This window comes from Salvia splendens, chromosome 21, assembly GCF_004379255.2.
Source record: "Salvia splendens isolate huo1 chromosome 21, SspV2, whole genome shotgun sequence".
Lineage (NCBI taxonomy): Eukaryota > Viridiplantae > Streptophyta > Magnoliopsida > Lamiales > Lamiaceae > Salvia > Salvia splendens.
In genome coordinates, this window is record NC_056052.1 from 23,177,800 (window position 1) to 23,193,574 (window position 15,775).

At 36.1% G+C, this 15,775-nt stretch overlaps 1 protein-coding gene across 2 annotated transcripts; it reads left to right on the forward strand.

Moving 5' to 3' along the window:
• Positions 1–10,589: 10,589 nt before the first annotated feature.
• Positions 10,590–15,539, forward strand: LOC121784660 (protein Brevis radix-like 1). Of its 2 annotated transcripts, XM_042182855.1 has the most exons (8): positions 10,590–10,692; positions 10,892–10,978; positions 11,054–11,109; positions 11,861–12,006; positions 14,308–14,642; positions 14,713–14,842; positions 14,913–15,223; positions 15,303–15,539. In XM_042182855.1, the coding sequence occupies exons 4-8, from the start codon at positions 11,899–11,901 to the stop codon at positions 15,382–15,384; spliced, it is 966 nt and encodes a 321-aa protein (XP_042038789.1). In that variant the 5' UTR covers positions 10,590–10,692; positions 10,892–10,978; positions 11,054–11,109; positions 11,861–11,898; the 3' UTR covers positions 15,385–15,539. The 2 variants fall into 2 exon arrangements, with proteins under 2 accessions (XP_042038789.1, XP_042038790.1); XM_042182856.1 differs by lacking the exon at positions 10,590–10,692 and having other exon boundaries at positions 10,710–10,972.
• The last annotated feature ends 236 nt before the right edge of the window (positions 15,540–15,775 follow it).

Sequence of the window (15,775 nt, forward strand, 5' to 3'; positions counted from 1 at the left end):
AGACATTGGGTAGTTTCTCTCCAATCTCTGTATATATAGCATAAATTATGCAGAGCAGAGCAAGTAGAGTGAAATCAAGATTCCTCCTCAAAACTACAGTTGCTCCCTTGATGAACTAACTAACTACAGCAAACCCCACCATGACAGATGAAAAGAAAATGTTTCAACCAACCATAATACTTATATAAGTAATATTAGAGAATTAAGGTTAACAATAGTCTTAAAATTTGTACAAGCTCAAATCACATTAAAAGGAAGACATAAATAGTCAAATTGTATGATGGTCCTAAATTTTGTTGGAGGAGCTGGCAGTGGCATCATCAGCAGGGTTAGTGGATGGGGGGCTATTGGATCGAAGGTTGTCTAGGGCTAATTGAATGAGGTCAAAATTATATTTATTTGACCACTGAGCAAGATGAGCAGTCATGTTGAACTCCTTCTTGACAAGTGATGCGAATAAAGTAGCAAGGAAATGTAAATAATGTGCACTTTGGGCTCGGGGTTTGGGGAGGGGAGGGGGAGTATATGGCTTTGGCTTCATGGATGGCCTTGGGAGGGTGGGATTATTTGGGTACTGAAGTTCGATTAACTCAAGTTGAAGCATTGTATAATAATTTGGGTCTGGGTTTTTGGATGCCCTAGATTTAAGTTAGGATGACAACACACGTTGGGCATATTTTGGGTCTGGCTTCTTCTTGGGGAGAGATTGAAGTTTGGTTAAGACATGTTGAGCCAGAGCCTTGGTAAACTTATGGCACCACTTTGCCTTGAGCTTATACTCATGTCTGATATACAATAGAAACTCACTAACAGCGGGATCAATCTTCCGCCTCCGATCGGAAGGGGGGAGGGGCGGTATTTATAACATAAATAATGCAGAACAGAGCAAGTAGAGAGAAATCAAGATTCCTCCTCAACTACACTTGGTCCCTTGCTGATGAACTAACTAAAACAAACCTCAGCATCACAGATGAAAAGAAAATGTTGCCACCAACCATAATATTAATAGAGAATTAAGGTTAACAATAGTGTTGAAATTTTGACAAGCTCAATTCACATTAAAAAGAAGACATAGCAACTAACATTGTCAGGATAGCAATAGTGATGTTCTATGATGGTTTGTTGGAGATCATCAGCATCAACAGGGTTAGTGATTATAATCTTTTCCTTCTGGACATTTGATGCCAATGAAGTAGCATGTAAATGCACATATTTTATAGCTTGGGAGGGAGGGGGCTTCATTCTTAGGATTTGGCGTGTTGGATCCACATCGATCGTTTGCTAAAAAAATAAGGTGAGAATATCTTCGGAGAGGAGGGTAGCTGAATGCCTTCGATCCAGTTTTGGTTTACGTAAATTGAGCCAATTGAACATTACCATGGTTGGTTGCGCTTGAATATGTCTTAAACTACAATTATAGTAACAAAAAAGTTATGCACATTGTTTATTCATATTTGAATTAATTATTTCAGATATTCGTAATTTTATTTTCTAAACAATAATACAATCATTATTTCGTAACCAACATTTTATAAGCCCATTAACATCTGTTCAACTGATAGATAGTGGGCCTGCTTAACAATCGCAAACCCAATGTAGCTAATAAGCCCATTAACATCCGTTCAACGGAAATATATCAACATGTAATGAGTTTGTAATCTATTTCGAAAAGTTTTAAGTTAATTTAGTCATTTAGTTTTAACAAAAACAACACTTTAAATCTTTAATTTATTTTATATTTCTCCTACTGCGTCCTTTATATTTTTTTTCCACTTCTACTTTATTCTTCCTTCGTTCAACTACTCTACTCTATTAAACACAGTTTTTTCAAATCTCTAAAGAAAATAAGTGTCTCACTTTAACCTTGAATTGCATGTACATATTGTAGTGGTAAAATAGTAAGTAACCATACTTGAGCAATCTATACATAAAAGGGGAGTTTTTAGAAAATAACAAGATTGTCATTATAAATTTTATAATAAATTTTGAAAAATGAAAAAGTTTCTATTTATTTATATAGTAATTAGAGAAATGAAAAGGTTTCATTTATGTGAATAAATTTAAATGAAGCCGTTTCACAATAATAAATACTATAAAACATGGTCACAAATATTATAGTTTAAAAAAATAATATGTTATTTTAGAAAACTATGGCTTTGATTAATTTAATATTATGTCCGTGTTCTGTTTTCCTTTATAATTTTTTTTAATATTATTGGGTTAAATGTGTGATAATGTTTTGATATAATCCATCACTAATGTTTCGTCACAATCATGCAGATCAATTCCCCACATCAAATTACATGTAACATTATGCAAAGAAATTAAGAAATTAATTAAAAGAAATATCTTGTGGGAATAATGGCGTGAGTAGTGGGAGGTGATCATGGGAGTCCTTGGCTTTTCACTAAGTAAACTTCATTGTCTTAATTTTATTGTTTTGTAATGTGTTAATTTCTTGACCTTCCATGTCCTTATTTTGTGGCTAAAAAGCATTGAGTTGTGGATGGATTACCCACCAACAAAAGTATTCTTTTTTATCTCTCAATCTCTCTATATTTTAGTATGTATTTCAGAAGCATTGTATTGCTAGATTTTCGGAGCTCAATCAATTTTGTCGATGCCTAGCGGGTTTGAGGTGTTTCTATATGCTAAGAGAGTTTTATCTTTGAAACAATACGTCAATTCAAGCGCACTAGCCGCGACACAATTTGTCTTGCGGAAAGAGGGATTTCCCGACTCGACTAGTCATAGCTCGGTTTGTTTTATTATTTTCATTGTGATTTCTCTTCCACTTATTATAGTTTTTTTTTCTTTGATTGTAATAGTTAGAATGACACCTATATGATTTTATCTCAAATGTGACTCTTACTGTTGGACGAACTGACAAAATGCGACTCTTATTATGGGACGGAGGACGAAGAGGGTATTATTTATCACAATAAATATACTAATTTATGTAAATGTTGCTTTATACTAATATTTTATTTTTATTATAATTCAACATTTCCAAAATTGATATATATATATATATATATATTCTTTAATTTAATTTCATGTTTATTATCAAAAACAACATTAGTGTGTCGTAATATTTGTGAATTTAATTATTTTTTCATTATTTTGTATAAGGCAAAATTGTTGTTGCATATATGCGGTCATATTTGGTGTTTTGATTCTTTCTTCTCATTATTCGTTTATGAAAATTGTATGCGTCGTGCATCGCATGTGGGTGGATACTAGTTTAGATTAAATTCTGAGCTAAAATAGTATAATCAATTTTTTAAATTAACACTTGTACAAAATCAATTGGTTGCATAGTAGTACAAGATTTGATTTAAATTCGAGCATCCTTTATAGTGTTCGTCTAATCACATCAAGATACACATTAGGATTATGACTCCACCAAATAAATATTGAATTATAATAAGTATTCCCTCAATCCCATCTCATCTCATTCTAAGTGAATTATTTACTTTTTTGTGAATGTCTCACTCTAAATGATAAATTTCTAAAAATAGAAACATCACTCTCTCTAGTCTCTACTTTTTTCCTATTTTTCAAGGACGAAGGCAAAATTACACATTAACTCTCTCTCCTCTCCACACGCATTAACTCATCTCTTCTTTTAACAAATCCTTAGAATCAAGAGAGTAGTTTTATCCTAAAAGGAAAGCATATAATGAAAACACCAAAACCTTGGGAATGGGGAAAGACTTGCTAGCTAACTTTACAGACGGTTGATCCACAATTAACTTTACTAATCTACTTTTATTCATTACCATTTGAGAAACAAGAAATAAATTTTGGAAGCAACTTTTATTCCAAACTTGATACAAAGTCTAATCTTCAATAAGTTTACTATTCATGCTCACCCAATTAACTTTTATTAATCCGGGAATATGTAATTTAATTTCCAGATCTCATTTATTTTGGACTATAGAAATCATATTTAATGTGCATATTTTATACTCTAACTCGTGTTTAGAAGTGCTTAAGGACATACTCAAATCAAAAAGACATTAGTAATACTCTAAATAATTCAGAGACAATTCAACTGAAGACATAGACCATTCAAAAAGAGCAAATCGTACTTCACATTTTACATTATAGAATGGTGCAAGCTTCAAGGTTGCTATGCCTTGGCTCTGAACCCACGGAAAAAGTGATTAGGTTATGATTTAGTTAATCTTTTGCCTACATTTAATTAACCTTTTGAACTTTCTCCAAGATTTAGGCAAAGAATAAGAACTTCTTCATGTGATTATTACAAAAGAATTGATGCATGTGTTGTTGTAGTGACTTTATTTTAATAACTAATCGTTTAAAATTAAAATTTTGTATAAATAGTATAGTATTACGTCAGCATTATTTGAACCATAGTACAATAGTGCATGTAATGGGCTAATTAAACACTAGTTACCAATTCAACATGCTTCCTAAAAAAGATTGAATCAATATCATTAACCTTAAAAAAATTGTTGACTAAAAATGGGGGGAAAAGAAAATAATATTTTCTACTATTAGTTGTTATATTTGATAGTAACTTGTTGCCGACTTAATTATTTAAGTTATAGGATGATCTTTTGGCGGTCATAAATTTATAATTTCAGCTAAAAGCCAAGGTTCTGATCACATGCCTTGGATTAATTTTGCTAAATATAATAATTTAAATTAGTTGAGGGAAGGCCCCATATGTTATTATCGCATACAGTGATTGATAGTATATACTCTATATTTTTTTTATCTTATATTACTATATAGTGTATAGGAGTATATGGCAATATTTTCATACTAGTAAGAGCATCTCCAATGGCGGCGAGCGGGCCGGCTAGCCGGACTAGTAAGAGCATCTCCAATGGCGGCGAGCGGGCCGGCTAGCCGATTGGAACCGGCGAACGCCATTTCGGCGAAAAAATCGGCTAGCGCTAGCAAATTCGCGAGCGCTCGCCGATGCGCTCGCCGCCATTGCAGGCTCAGGACCGGCTAGCCGATTGGAACCGGCGAACGCCATTTCGGCGAAAAAATCGGCTAGCGCTAGCAAATTCGCGAGCGCTCGCCGATGCGCTCGCCGCCATTGCAGGCTCAGGACCGGCGAGCGAATTTTTTTTTTTTAATTTTCGAAACACTATATATACGCAATTTGCACGTCATTTTCATTCACACCACTTGTTTTAACGAGTATTCTCTCTATCTTAATTTCTGTACAAGATCAACAACGAGAAATGAGCAACGTTGGTGGTAGTAGTGGTGGTAGTGGTGGGGATGATGAGGAGTACGATCGTCGAATGAACGAAGCGTTAGAGGCCTATACGAACCGTGAGATTGATCGGCTGCTGCAGAGGGCCTTGCAGCCGGCGGTACCTCGACCTCGACCACGACCAGTTGTCCACCGCCGAACAGTGATTGAACGTGATCACGTAGCTGCACATCAGCACCTATACGCAGACTACTTCGCACAGGAGCCACGGTTCAACGACAACCGTTTCAGGCGCCGTTTTAGGATGAGCAGAGCCCTGTTTATGCGTATTGTTAACACCTTGGAGCAGCGATATCTGTATTTCCGCTTCAGGCACGATGTGGCTGGCATACCCGACCACACACCTATTCAAAAGTGCACTGCGGCAATCAGGCAGTTGGCCTACGGAGGCGCGGGAGACATGTGGGACGAGTACCTCCACATCGGTGAGTCGACTGCCCTTGAATGTATGAAGTATTTATGTCAGGGCGTGATTGAAACTTTCCGTGATCAGTACCTTCGAAGCCTTACTCGCGAAGACTGCCAGTATCTGATGCAGATGCACGGGGAGAAGCATGGGTTTCCGGGTATGTTAGGCAGCATAGATTGTATGCATTGGGAGTGGAAGAACTGTCCCGCTGCCTGGAAGGGGTTCTACACGACCGGCTACAAGGGAAAGAATCCCACGATGATCCTGGAGGTCGTTGCTGACTACCGGCTATGGATTTGGCATGCGTATTTTGGGATAGCCGGGTCGAACAACGTCCTCAACTCGTCGCCCATTTTCAACGAGCAGTGCCAGGGCGTCGGTCCGGCCATCAGTTTTGTCGCCAACGGGACCCAGCATGATATGGGCTACTACTTGGCGGATGGGATATACCCTAGGTGGCCCGTCTTTGTGAAGACGATCAGATGCGCACGGATGAGAGAAAGGCCTACTTTGTGGAACGCCAGGAGTCGGCGCGCAAGGACGTGGAGCGCGCATTTGGTGTGCTCCAGTCTCGATGGGCGGCAATTAGGGGTCCAACGCGTTTGTGGCATATCGACTGCATTGCTGATATAATGTACGCCTGTATTATCATGCACAACATGATTGTTGAAGATGAAGGTGTACGACTGACTAGTTTGGCCAACGACGATAATGAAGCCGGTCCAAGCCACGGCATAGCTGCCCCCAACGTACGAAATGGGGTCCCACACGATGAAGCCGGCCTCCTCCAAGCACATGCCGACATGCGCCAAACGGATGTTCATATTCGACTCCAAAATGATTTAATTGAAGAGTTGTGGGCGCGGAGGATTGCACGGCGTTAGTCTTTTTTTAATTATGTACTTTTTTTAAAATCTAAATAAAATAATTAGATTTTCCCGTATCTGTGTCGTAAATTTAATTCCGTATTTTGTGTGATTGTCAATTATTTGTTTTATATAATTAGGGGTGATGTGGCTAGGCTATTGCTAGGCTATTTGCTTGTCCTGATGATGTGACATGAGGATTTTTAGTGCTGATGATGTGGCAGGAGGAGTTTGTGACTGGGCTATTGCCGGGTGAAAGCCACTGAAGATGCCCTAATGCACTATCAATCAAAAATATCTTTCAAATTGATGTGAAATTTTCTAAAATGCTAGTAATAAATAAAATAGTGATGTATCTAAATCACGTGCACATCGATTATATTCGTGTGAAATTGACTGTAGCATATTCTGGTGGAAGCTAAATTCACATAAAAAAAAGCTTTTGCATCTCTGATTGATTTGAAAGTGTTGGATTTGAAATAGCTGCAAATGGATGGGAAAGATGAGAAGAAAACATATGGAGAGGGAGAGAGAGAGAGAGATTATTTTTAGTCTTGACTATGCTTTTCTTGCTATGAAGATCATCACACACTCACACAGTAACAAAACGGACCTCTTTTTTGTACTGTTGAAAAAGATCAAAATGGGAATATATGCATTAGTTGTTGTGTTTTGTTATTCCAAGCATTTATCTTTGCTTAAAGAGTGGTTAAAGCCAAAAGGGTGAGCATAAAACTACTCAATCCATATTAATTAATTTGTTCTTGCCACTAATTAGCAATAATCATGTCATGGACTAGTGATGACCAATTCGTTGATAAACAATAAACTACTCCCTACGATTGTTCTTACTTTGTGCTACAATCTACCATGACCACCACTATATAGTAGATGAACAAAATGAATGCTTAAACTTGAAGTGAAAGATTGTAGAGGCATTTGATTTCCCTCCTCTAAAATATTTTTATTTTAAAGAATGTCAGTATAGGCCAAAATTCGGTTATGGTCCAATTCTACCAAGTAACAAATATCGGAATTTGCATGATATGATTAATCACAAATCTATGCATTCCATTGGGAATTCATTAGAGGAATGTTTCCAATTAAAATAGTTTGTTCTTGCATATTTTAATTGGTTTCCAAATTAATCTCCATAGTATAATTCAAAAAAACTATATGTGATTGATTTATGTATATAAACATAGCAATTCATTCTTTGTTTCTACCAATTGATTATAAAGAATACTTAGAAAGGAAAAGAGCAGTGAAGTGAGAAGGGACAAGACTTGCTGAGAGTGAAAATGGAAGAATCTCTGCGCAAGGATATGTAATCAGTGAAGTGTCAATGGCAACTGCAAAACCATACAAGAAGTAAATAATAGTATAACACTATATGTTTTTATCAAAATTAAATATAATAAAAATATACTACTAAAAGGAGTACATGTTAATTTAGTGTGCACGTGCAAAATTGACGTATTACTTGTCTTCTGGTGAGGTAAGACAAAACACAGTGTGTAGGAATCGATTGCCTCGATCTCAATACCAATGCTAAAATAAATCAAAATTTCAATACCAATAAGAAGTGATCCAAAAGTGTTGAATTTTGTTTACTTAATTTGCTTCCAATTCCAATTAGGATTTGGACTTTGGAGTGTGTACTTTGATTCTGTAGCCTTCTTCAACCCTTAATTAAATACTATAGGTCAAACTATAGGTTGTACATCCCACACACACACACACACATTGATGACACATATTCATTCAATTATTTTTATTTTGGACAGATATGTTTAATTTTATTTTTGTTATCTCGGGTAGAAGATGTTGATCATTTCATCATTTCATCACCAGCGAAATACCTGATGCATATATCTTTTTTATCCATATTTTTTGACACTCAAAATGTCATATCAATCAATATTAAGTCACACAGCGTTTGTAATAAATGGACAAGATGTTCTTTGTTAGTTAATATTGCATTTTGACGAGTGTTTTGATTGTAATAGATAAGTAGTTTGATGTATTTATGTGCTGCAGAGATGTTGTTCTAGAATGAGACTCAAGTAGAAAAAAGAATCAAGTTTTCACAAATTTGAACACAATATACCACTTGTGTCCAAAATTACGGATTTGAAAGATGGATCTCGTCTATCAAAAATAGAGAATAAACTTTTCAACAATATAAGAAAACAACAATAGTGCGTTGACTGTCGTTGACAATGGATGATGGGAAAAATTGAAAGAGAATCTCAACATGGGGCGGGGCACAATTGTGGCATCATCATGAGATCAACGACAGCTCTAAATGTCGAATTTAATAGGATGTTTCGGCCTTCATAGGCTATTGGTGGTGTTGATTGACCACACGACTTCACCTAAATCAGCATTGATTTTAATGCTAAATAGTGGCCCTCCTGTAATCGTGCAAGATATTAAGACTTCAACTTGTTTGTCAATTATAAAAGTCATAGCCAAAGAGATCAACAACAACCAAGGTCACAGCTAAAAAGAAATCAATTCTCCCTTTCATTTAATTTCTATGATAATACCTTTCATTTAATTTCTATGATAATATGGTTATTGAAATGTTAGATGAACTTAAGATGGCCACTCAAAGCCTTCGTTTAATATATACAAATACAAATTGAAACAATATAAATCATTCTCTTTATGAAAAAGGATTTTAGGAATATAAAATTGTGAAGTCACAAGTCATCAGATGCAGATCATGTTCATTTTCTGTCAAATATAGAAAACATAATAGACATGAGTATGGAGTGTTGGTCTTGAACTCTTATTAAAAATTCCATGTTTCTTTAATTATCATCTTTTCATTTTCTTTTGCTTATCCCCACTCTTCTTGAACAATTATTAGTATTATAATTGGAATGGCTAAATACAAATTTTATCAATACAGTCTCAACATTTTAATCCACTTCTCTAACAGTTTAGTCTTACATGCATCTAAATATAGGTTAGGATGAAAGCATAAATTTATTTTCTAAATTTTGAGGAAATAATTATTATATGTTCATGTGTATGACAGAGGTTTATGCACAACGATTTACACAAAATGATGATTTTTTCGATCTTTGAGCAAAATATTTTTGAATAGCCATTCATATTATCGTGTGGTTGATAATAGATAATGAAATTATAAGGTTTGCTGGATTTTATTATTTGATCATAAATTCATAGTTATCATAGATGCTACCTTTCTAATTAACTTTTTAAAAGTAATACGCATTCTTGTGAAAGATAATTATGACGACAATAACAAATGGGTCCAAATTTTGAACTAAATATTTTACCAATAGTGTATTAAAGGGTTGTTGAAGTAGCTTGTTACCCACGTGCGGATTATAGCATTATAGGAGTAGTAATTAATACTACTATAATAGTTATGAAGTTGGGTATCTTAGTAGTAATATATAGAAAATATATATGCTACGTAATTAAATTTTTTACATGTGACAATAAACATAAAAGACAAATGCTCTTCATCACAGAAGAAATTATATCAAAAACTTGAAATAATATATTTAAATATTTTTTTAAAATTAATAATGAATGTTTCGAAGGTAAAACAAAAATAAGAGGCATTAAAAAAAGAAGAAGAAAAGTTGAATAATTTGTGGATAATTATTGCACACTTCTAGTGGATTACTCGGCATTACTATATTATTCGAAAAGAGGAACATAGAAGCCATTATTGCAAGACTATGAAACAACAAATCAAGATTTATTCTACGGAGTATTTAAAATTAAAGGGAGCAAATCGTTATTTGATAGGTTATGATCTTTCAAAATCAATTATCTTAACTCCAATCCCAAAAAAATTCGAAACATCATTGCCATTTGATCAACATCCATCCCATGCAATGGGACGGGTCCACGTGGCGCGGCCGCAATGCACCCGCCACAGGAAGTGGTGGATCGAGACAGGTGGGCCCGGCTTTGTCCACCTCAATCAAAAATTGACCCCTAACTGCGAATGTCTATATAAAAATAGAACCAATTCGCCTGCAGCTGGGTACACTTCGTCGGAGCGCGACGTACAACTCCTCGATGCAATGCCCGGCCGTTAGATAACGGCGGAAGCTAACGGCGTCACGTCTCCCACCTATAAATACCGCAATACAACGTCACTCTTTGTTTGTTCTCTCTTTTTTTGTCTCCACGCTCCTCATTTTTTGTTTCCATTTATGCACACGAGAGAATACAAATATTCACACACAGTAGCAATATATAACGCTGTTTTTGAGGCGTGGTGAAACTCCGGCGGCTTTCGCCGGAGAAAATTGTGCATGAATGAGAGGCTCTGATTCAATATCATATCTCTGTTTGATTCAGCTTTTGTCACCGATTCATTGCTGGAATGCATTGAGGAACTGAAGATTTCAATATATTCACTGAAAAATCCACAGCTTTTCGGTAAAGGTGGCCTCAAATCTCTCTCTCTCTCTCTCTCTAACTATTTACTGGAAAATTAATTCATATGCTTTTTTTTACCAGTGTGTTAATTAGAGAGAGAAAGTAAAGGAGGTGGTGAAGGAGGAAGGGCTTATTAGGTACGTCATTGTCAGCTGTTTTGAACAGTCCGGTTTAGGTTTCATTCTGTGTCTCAATTTTTCTTTATTTTTAATTAATTGGCACCAAAATCATTCGGATTTTTTTGTTATATCCAACTAATATCATACACTATTAAATTTTAAACACCGAATCACAGATATACGTAGCTACCAACTTCGCTTGGTATTAACAAGGAATAATAGAAATGAATGATTATGCTTAGTTGGGTTTGTGTTGAATGATACTAGTATTAAAATTTTATGTCAGAAATTAAACTGGATTTCTTTATTCCTTGTGTGGATTAAAGCGGGGCGCAGAGAAGGCCACTTTGCAATTTCTACATTCAATTATTGGGCCTTTTTATTAAACACACACCACCTACTACAATACTCTATTCATTGCCACATATTGTTTTGTTTGAGAAAGGAGAAATGCCACATTTCACAATTTTGAATTTTTTTTCATGTTAAATATGTCTAGAAAAAGATTACTCCTTATTCAAATATTTGGGAATGCGTGACTGAACTTTTCCCTGTTCTCTCTCTTTTTTCTGTACTTGCACATTCAATGAGAGAGCAGAAACTCCATGAAATTGATTTAGTTTAGGAAACTTCTCAGTTTGATTCTCTTCCTAAATTGGATGTGTTTCTCATATCCAGTCAAAGCTTTGTGGGTTCAAATATCAAGAATTTGAACACGCAATTCCTTTCCTAAACAAAGACAATAGTTCAGCAGCATTTTTCACTGCAGGTAAAAGGAAGAATATAAAAAAGAAGAAAGACAAGAAAATGCTGACGTGTATTACTTGCTCAAAACAAACAACGGAAGATGACGGAGAAGAAAGCTCGCGTGGGACTCCCAGTACCAAAGACGCCGTCAAAAGCCTGACCTCGCAGGTTCTACTCCTGCCACCCCTACATATTCTGTATCTATAGTTTATATCTACATTAATGAGGAATGCATACATAGTAGACTCTGGGTACCAGGCTCTGGTATTTAATTTTTAATTTTTTAAGTTAAGTTTTTTGACTAGGAATAAATTATATGCATACTCAACGTGTGGTAATTTGTTGTTTAGTGAAGAAAGTGTATAAATAATTTTAGGTATTGCTACTTTCCACATCAAATGGTGGTACCCACTCTTAGTTCTCTTTTGGGCCCATTGAAAATATAACTTGATTTTATTGTTAATTTTTGTTTTGCTGGGCCACATGTAGTAGGATAGCACTATGGGCAAAACGGTCCTTTTGGTAGGATTTCTTTTTCAAATAATGAATTTGTATTTTTTAGGCAAATTGCCGGAAAATCATGTATTTTCGTGGTTCGTTCCGCAAAATTATGAATTTTTGTCAAATTGTTATGATTGATTTCAAAGTTATGGGACTAACCATAATTTAACTAATATTCGAGCATGTCATCCCAACTATTTCCACCTCAGGATAGATCATAAAACACCATAGTATTTGTTTGTCTGAGATGTGTTTTTATCCAATCCGAAGCCGAAAACAAGGTTAAAGGCAAGGGATAATAGGTCAGAAATTTGGAAGTTGCAAAAGACAGCAACTTAAATTGAAGGGAGACATGGTCACGCCACACCTTGGATCATGTGTCCAAATCTTGGTCCCAACATGCTACGGTCCTCCCTTAATTTTCACCCTTTTTCAGCTTCCCCATATGATATGTTCATGATTTCAAAAACAAAATTAATTAATACACTAGACAAAATATGCACAACACTGATATATCATATTTCCACATTTGATAAAGGGACATATCATCTGATGGTGTAAAGTTGTGTATAGTCCCAAAAGCGTACTAAAACTTGTGACCATTCTTGATATCATCCATAGCACATTCATCTCAACTTAGGTGTAATTCTTCACCTTTCTGATGATAGCTATTTATTCTAATGAGAAGTACTAACATAAATTTATGTTCCTTGGATTCTCTTCCCCCTAAGTTAAAAATTAAATGTAAGAAGGAATTGTGTGTCTATGCAATTTATGTGAAGGTCCCCACTGCAACAATGCCAACAACTCTTATGATAAGTGTGAGCAATGTTTCGCTTCTTTTTATAAGGCCATTCTTTCATTGGGATCGGAGCCCGGGATCATATCATAGTCTGGAAAGCAATGCATCATGCTTTACTCTTGCATACCTATTTTAGGAAATACTTTAATAAAAGTGTCGCATGTAATCTTGATCAGTTTTTTCAACCAATATTTGCTACTAGTAATAACATGAGGGGATTATGTTTTAAGGTATAATAATTTACTGTTACAAGCTTTTCTTTTCCTTTGCTTGAAGCTTTTTATATCTTGGACTTAGGATATGTAAGAAAACAGTCATAATCCTCAAATGTTGGGTGCTTAAGTTTAGTAGCACTGTTTTGAAGTCAAGTATTGTTGTGGGGATCTAAAAAAAAAAGGACAACACTACATGTGTGGAATAGACTCATCCTTGACATGGCCCACAATTGAATTCCTGTCCAAAAATGTGAGTTGTAAAACCTAAAATGAAGGGTTCAACTAAAAGAGATAATTAATGCAGTTGGATAATTAAAATTGTCACAGCACTCTGAAGAAGCTCTGTGACCTCAGAGAACAGCTACTTTGTCCTGTTTTTCTTACTGAAAAGGGCATTAACAGCCAATGGCAAATATGTCAGCTTTCTTTTATTGCTAAGTTCAGCAACTCTGTTGATTAGTGTAATTGTAATAGTTGAAAAAATGAAGCAGATTCATTAAATTTATGAAATTAAATATACTACTCCCTCAACCATATATAGCTTAGCTGTAGACTGCTACTGATATTTGCAGTCATTCGTGGCCTGAGATAAATAGAAATCTTTCAGCAATCTAGAATTTTAATTTTATATAGTGGCATCATTTTCTTGAAAATGTGAGGGTGACATGTCTGAATAATTAGTTTCCATAACTTAAATTCAACAAAACAAGAAATAGACCAAGTTTAAGGAAGCTGTCTGTAGATCCATGAAGTTTCCCAATCCAACAGCTGTAAATGTTACCTAGCATCAAACCTGTCCTTGCCGGTGTAGGCGCTATCATAGGCAATTTGTCTGTGCCGCAACATGCAGGCAAACCAGACGTTAACTTCACAACATTAGAACGTGTTACATTGATATCAACATGTTCAAGGTCATCTGATTAGTCCTCAAATACTTGTTGACATGATTAGATTAAGGATATGGCGTTGAAGGTGTCCGGAAAAGGGAAGCCCGGTGAGGCCGATGGGAGTTACAAGAAAGGCCAGAGATCGTATTCCGATTTTGATACAATGTCGGATGCATATGCACAACAGCCTGCAGGGAGCACAAGCTCCACTCCGGCTTGGGATTTCACGAGCACAGGGCGCCGCCCTGAATCAAGATTCTCCGCCTCAGTCTCGGCACAAGTTGTGGTGGAAGACGAAGAAGAGCCTAAAGATTGGACGGCCCAAGTTGAGCCCGGTGTTCAGATCACCTTCGTCTCGCTCCCTGCTGGAGGGAATGACCTTAAACGAATCCGTTTCAGGTACAGTCACTATACATTTTTATCTGCATTGCATTTGGCCTAATAAGATGATATAATATGATGTCTGAAGCCGGGAGATGTTCAACAAATGGCAAGCTCAGAGATGGTGGGGTGAGAATTATGATAGGATAATGGAGCTATACAATGTGCAGAGATTCAATCAGCAGGCTATGAACACTCCAGGGAGATCCGAGGATGGAGTATGCACCCTTCTCTTTTGCTAATCTAGTTACACTTCTAGTAGTTTCTATTGACACGTTGCAAATGCAGAGAGAGTCTAGTTACTCGAAGCTGGGATCTAGTATGGAAAGTCCCGCGATGACTCCATCGCAGAACAAGGAGTGGCCTCCAACACCGAGGTATAAAGACAGCCTCCAAGGCACTGGGTCAAGTACGGGGAAGGGTGGGGAGATGTCGTCTGTGGAAGCAGCATCGAGGACTACGACCTCATCCAGAGACGTGTCTGTGAGCAACGCTAGTGACATTGAGTCGGAATGGATAGAGGAAGACGAGCCTGGGGTTTACATCACCATCAGACAGCTTCTTGATGGCACTAGAGAGCTTCGGCGAGTCAGATTCAGGTGAACAATAACTCACCCTTCATATATAGAAAGATAGTCTTTGCATTGAGTTGATAGCTGGTTTGTTCATGTGTTGCAGCCGCGAGAAATTTGGAGAGGTACACGCTAAGCATTGGTGGGAAACTAACAGAGACAGGATACAAACTCAGTATCTTTGCTAAATTGAACTTTTATCTTGACAAAACTAAGTTTATATTATCTAACCCAAAATGTTTGGAACAAGGCAGCTCTTTGGCTTTCTATTAATCTGGTTGCGTTTGTAGGTATTTTACCGCTTTGTTTTCATCAAGAGTATTTAAGCCCATTATTATCCAAATCCTCTTCCATTATTATCATTGTTTTTCTCTAAATGCAACCCACTCGGAAGAAGTAGATCAACTCATTGTCCTTGCAGCAAACACATGCCAATAACACAAGTATAACAAAACAATGAATAATGGATGCATGGATCTGTAATCTCCCACATTATCATCATATATTTGGAGACGAATTAATCATGCATCAATGTATAAATTTAGATTTTATAAAACGATACAAGAAAAAAAAATCAAC

What these genes read in the sequence shown, in the direction of transcription:
- LOC121784660 (XM_042182855.1), top strand. Translation starts at nt 11,899, where the DNA reads ATGCTGACGTGTATTACTTGCTCAAAACAAACAACGGAAGATGACGGA. An exon ending in TCAAAAGCCTGACCTCGCAG is followed by an intron (nt 12,007 to 14,307) that starts GTTCTACTCCTG and finishes TGACATGATTAG; the next exon opens with ATTAAGGATATGGCGTTGAA. An exon ending in CTTCGGCGAGTCAGATTCAG is followed by an intron (nt 15,224 to 15,302) that starts GTGAACAATAAC and finishes CATGTGTTGCAG; the next exon opens with CCGCGAGAAATTTGGAGAGG.